This window comes from Salmo salar, chromosome ssa01 (genome assembly GCF_905237065.1).
Source record: "Salmo salar chromosome ssa01, Ssal_v3.1, whole genome shotgun sequence".
NCBI lineage: Eukaryota > Metazoa > Chordata > Actinopteri > Salmoniformes > Salmonidae > Salmo > Salmo salar.
In genome coordinates, this window is record NC_059442.1 from 87590232 (window position 1) to 87595119 (window position 4888).

A 4888-nucleotide genomic window follows, 5' to 3' on the forward strand; every position below is an offset into this window, starting at 1 on the left:
AACGAATAGCTTGACTACCTACACTTGGTTGTGGAGAGGACAATATCGTTAGAACCGTTCTCCTTGTGGGGCGTCTGCTGCGAGCTTTCACAGCGCGTGTCAACTTTCAGAACCACGGACAGCGCTGAGCACCAGCTAGTTGCACCATGACTTTACGCACCACCAAGTAGACGTTTACATGACGTTACAGGAACTATATCATTCTTAAATAATAAGAATACGATTCGCATTTCTCTCTCTCTCTCGCTCTCTCTCTCTCTCTGCCCCTCTCACTCACACACCCATAAAACACGCACTCTCTCTCTTTGTCTCTCGTGCGTAAAGCTTTTGATGAATGATGTCATCTATAAACCCCACAGTGAAACAATCAGTTGGTTGAAGTATCATATTCAATACCCGTATTTCAAAAGGGCAAACTATTCGTTGGTTATCTTTACAGTATGGGTTGAATAACAATCCACCCCTGTAACTGTCATTTTCTCTCAAATCTCTGATTACAAAGCGTTTACACCTAAATCAAAATTACGCACAGAAATTGTAATGTTTGTAATAGAGATTGTTAACTAATGTCTGTAACTAAACTGTTGATTCAATCAGGATCCGACGGGGTCTTGTCTATTCTCTTCAACATAGGGATTGGGTGTAGGACAGCCAACATTAAGGATTTCTATCAACCAGTTAATTTGGTAACATTGCTAACTAGCTACCATTACGCACCTAATCAAACGCTCTTCGTTTGATTCAGAACTGAATAACAAGTAGGATTTAAAGATGATTTTATAATCTCCCTATAAATAATTATGACACACACAAAACACGTTATATTTAAATACAATTTTATTATAACTATTATCGATATATTAACATATATGTGCTCAATTTAGGAAGTTGTTAATGAGCTATGACGGATAATCACTTCATTACGTTTTGACAATACACCGTTTCAACATACACGCATACATCACGCACACACTCAAATATGCATAGGCCCAAATACAATTGAATCATTTACTATGTAAATATCCACATATGTACAACACGCATTTGTTTATAATACACTACATTTTACGAAGAAAAACAAAAACATCCCAAAATGAAATTACAAAAATACAGAGGTCACAATTAGGCAACGTTTCGATGTTAGATATGGAAAAGGAAAACAAAACAAAAGCAAAATACAAATGATAGTCAATATGTCAACGAAATTAAGAAAGGAAATCAATGGTTGCCAGTACTAAAAAAGAGTTGTTGTTTTTGCACAAAAGGCTAGTTGATGCGTTGGCAGTTGGACGTGTATTTATAATATCAATATAATCTTGTACATACATTTATCTATTTACTTTTTTACAATACTGTGCAGTAGTAATGCACACATAGTCAACTGTATTTGATAGACCTCTCACAATAGTACTCCATTTAGACGACCATAAGAAACAATACATACAGAGAAGACTTGTTCAATTACGATTAAATTAAATCAACTTTGGAAACTGGTCACACAAGTATGATTGGGTGATTGGGTATTTCTATATTGCACATGAGTATTTTACAGAGTGAAGTGACTGTCTACCCTCTTTTGGCAGGTCCATAAGTCCTAACTCTCGAACTCTCAGTGTATTCGGGGACGTTCTAAGTTGTACTCCATTCTAGCTATAGTTCTATGTTGTGATAAAGTATTCTAGCTGTACTCTGAGTATTCTAACTGTACTCTGGACCAAAGGATTCCTCTGAAGAGGCACGTGTTTGTGCTCTAAACGGGTCAAACCCTCCATTCTCATCCACCACCACCACGGGCAAGCAGTTTCCTGCCGAACTATAACCCTTCTTCTTGCCTTTCCGCTCCTCCATCTTCATGGTATCATACAGACCCTCAGGTTCATCATCGTCCACCAACAGGTTATCTCTCTCGGAGTAGGACGGCTTCATTTGGCACACATTCCGGAGCAGCAGAAGGGCCGGTGCGTACAGGACATTGACGAGGCCCATGCCCAAGTTGAGTTGGACAAACCCATAGTTGTGCACTATGTTCCCCGCCACGATAGGACCCATGGCATACGCGACAGAATAGGAGATGTCAGCTAAAGCGTAGACGCTGCCGTACACGGACACATGACGCACGTCGACCAGAAAGGCAAGTGTTGGCAACAGGGCAGTGTCCACGAGAGCGATGCCGAAACATATGCCGCATAACGGGGCGATTAACTGGCCGAATGTTTTGCATGCTGGAACGGTGCACGAGCTGGCCCCGATAATGACCATGCCCAAGGCTCCATAGAACCACTGCAGGTTGGGGTACTTAGAAGCCAGTTTGACGGTCATGTAGACACCCAGAACATGTGGGAAGAAAGCAGGCAGCCAACATAATCCCATTTCCCACTTAGTTGAATGCATGGTGCTCTCCATCCAGTTGGCTATGGTGGGCTCCAGAAAGGCCAGGGGGATGTTGCACACTGTTAGGGCACCTGCCACGACAGCTATGTAGGGGTCAACCATTAGTTTGTAGATGGGGGTACCCACCGGCATATTGTCTCTAGTCCTGTTCGAGAACGGCTTGATCACGGTCAAGAGCAGAATCCCGTCTATAAGGCAAACAACTGCGAGAACGATAAACGGTACTCTTTTACCGGCAAACTCGTACAGGATACCCCCGAAGGGAGGCGCTACCAGGCTCCCGAAAGAGATGAACGCCAGGGCGATACCAAGGGCTTTACTTCTCTCCGATTCTTCGGTGTATTTATCTGCGATCATGGCAATTCCTGAGGTGTCGGCGAAAGCTGAGCCCAGACCTTGCAAACTACGGGCAAAAAACAGCGTCGCGTAGTTCTCAGCGAAAGCAAATATGCATGTGGAAAAGAACATGACGGTTAATCCTATGAGGAGTGGAATGTCGTATCCAACGCGGTCTATGAAAGTTCCTGACAAAGGGTTCACCAAGAGCTGCAAGATAGCCTTCGACGCAAAAAGTACTCCTATTTGGACGTCTAAATTGTCCCTGTTGCTTTTAGCTTGGGCTGAGCTCATTGTGCTGTTGATTGAAGAATTAGGATGGATAACTACGTGGACGTGCTCTGCTTGCTCAAGCTCTAAATCAGCAAGGTAGTCGGGAATAATCGGGACTATAACCATATAGAGCATATTGTCTAGAAGAAGAGCCACGCAGACTATCACTAAAATGATCCGTCTTTGATGGTCGGGGGCTTTCATTGCGTTGCCAAACTGTTTCGTTCTTTCTCCCATCTCGGACAGTTTTACAGCGGCTGATTTGGCCAGCCCGGAGGACCCCCCTGTATCCATGATGATCTGCTATTATTGTTGTTGTCAATACAAAACAGCAGTTGTTTTATTTTCCTCAGTTCTCTGCTGCTATTCTGATATCTCAGCAAGACAGATAATACTGTCCCTGTACATTTATGTAGCTGTTTTTTAGTTCACTTACGCGATGCGAAAGACAAAGGGGCAGCAGGATTGGAACTTTTCTCCTTGTGATTTTCTGACAGCGCGCGAGGCTGCTGGCTTCTTCGGCGGTTGGTGGATTTCTCAGCCTCAACTTGTTCTTGTTTCACTCCCTCGCGCTCACATTCGGTGCTGTTTCATGGTCTCGAGGAGTGACGTGGTGAAATATTGTGCTCTTCTCTACACGAGGTAGGACTTCAACCGCTAATACTCCATGTCAAGTTTCTATGGAACGTTTGTATAAGTTGTTTATGGAACTTGGGACCCCGGATATCTTCGATTCCAATGCTCATGCCTCGAATCACCTGTAGCACGTTTGAGTTCCGTTTTGAGATCACGAATGGTTTCGTTGCCATTGGTACGCATTGATTCGCAGGTTTGTCGATATTTTGAGGTTTTTTTTCTCTCTTTCACCAAGGGCTGTGACGCATCACCAGCTTACCCCCAAGTGGATCCTTTTCCAGATGCGTCCTTTATGCTAATTCAGAACATGGCAGTCCCTTAACCAATAAGAGTGAGCATCATCATGACGTCTCAAATCCTACACGATCGCGGGAAAACCCTCCCAGCAAGGTACACTGATTGACATTCCAGATGTATTGGCCCAAGTTATTAGCCTATTATTGGAGTTTTAATTTATCACTGTTTCTTTACAATTCCCTAATCACGTTGCTTCTCTTGCGCGTTGCTCTGGGATGATCGTGGCTGTGGCACCCGGATTCGCGCCATCCCAAACGTTCTTATATTCAGCACCACAGCGGAGTGGACAGCTCCTGTCCAGTGCACAGTCAGACAGGCCACGCATTTGGCTTTGTACAATGATCAAATCAGTAGCATACTGTATTTCTCTACACAGCCTTTGTCAAATTAATATTAAGAATAATCTAAAACGCATCCAATTTAAATGACTAGCCTACACTAGTTGCACGGGCTTCTTTTGACTCTCACCTAAAATCGAAGTTATTTGAAACATTCCCGGAAGTGTTAGAATTTCTCAGGTTAAACGGTTCCTGATCCCACGCCAGGTCAGGAATCCCAGTGTTACATGCACATAAAGCAAGCAAGTATTTTTCTCTGCCATAGAGCATTGAGCTTGCATAGTGACTAAGTACTCCTGAAGAGGTTGACTACATACACAAGACAATGGTGCAATCTAGTGGTCACTAAAACTACTACAGGCGTAGTATCGCTATACTCTATTCCAGGGTGATTCAACTCCGACCCTACGAGGTTCGAGCCTGCTGGTTTTCGGTTCTACCTGATAATTAATTGCACCCACCTGGTGTCCCAGGTCTAAATCAGTTCCCAATGAGAGGGCAACAATGAAATCACGTAGTGGTACTGGCTTCGAGGTCCAGAGTTGAGTTTGAGTGATCTACAGAATGCAGCTGTGATTGTAACAACCTCTTGGACACTGGTACCCGATTAGCTCTGG

The 4888-nt window shown here is 43.6% G+C and overlaps 1 protein-coding gene across 1 annotated transcript; it reads right to left on the reverse strand.

Annotated features, from left to right (window-relative positions):
• Window positions 1-819: 819 nt before the first annotated feature.
• LOC106609148 (probable vesicular acetylcholine transporter-B) lies at window positions 820-4888 on the reverse strand. Its single transcript, XM_014207632.2, has one exon. It carries the CDS (start codon window positions 3292-3294, stop codon window positions 1699-1701), a length of 1596 nt encoding a protein of 531 aa, XP_014063107.1. The 5' UTR covers window positions 3295-4888; the 3' UTR covers window positions 820-1698.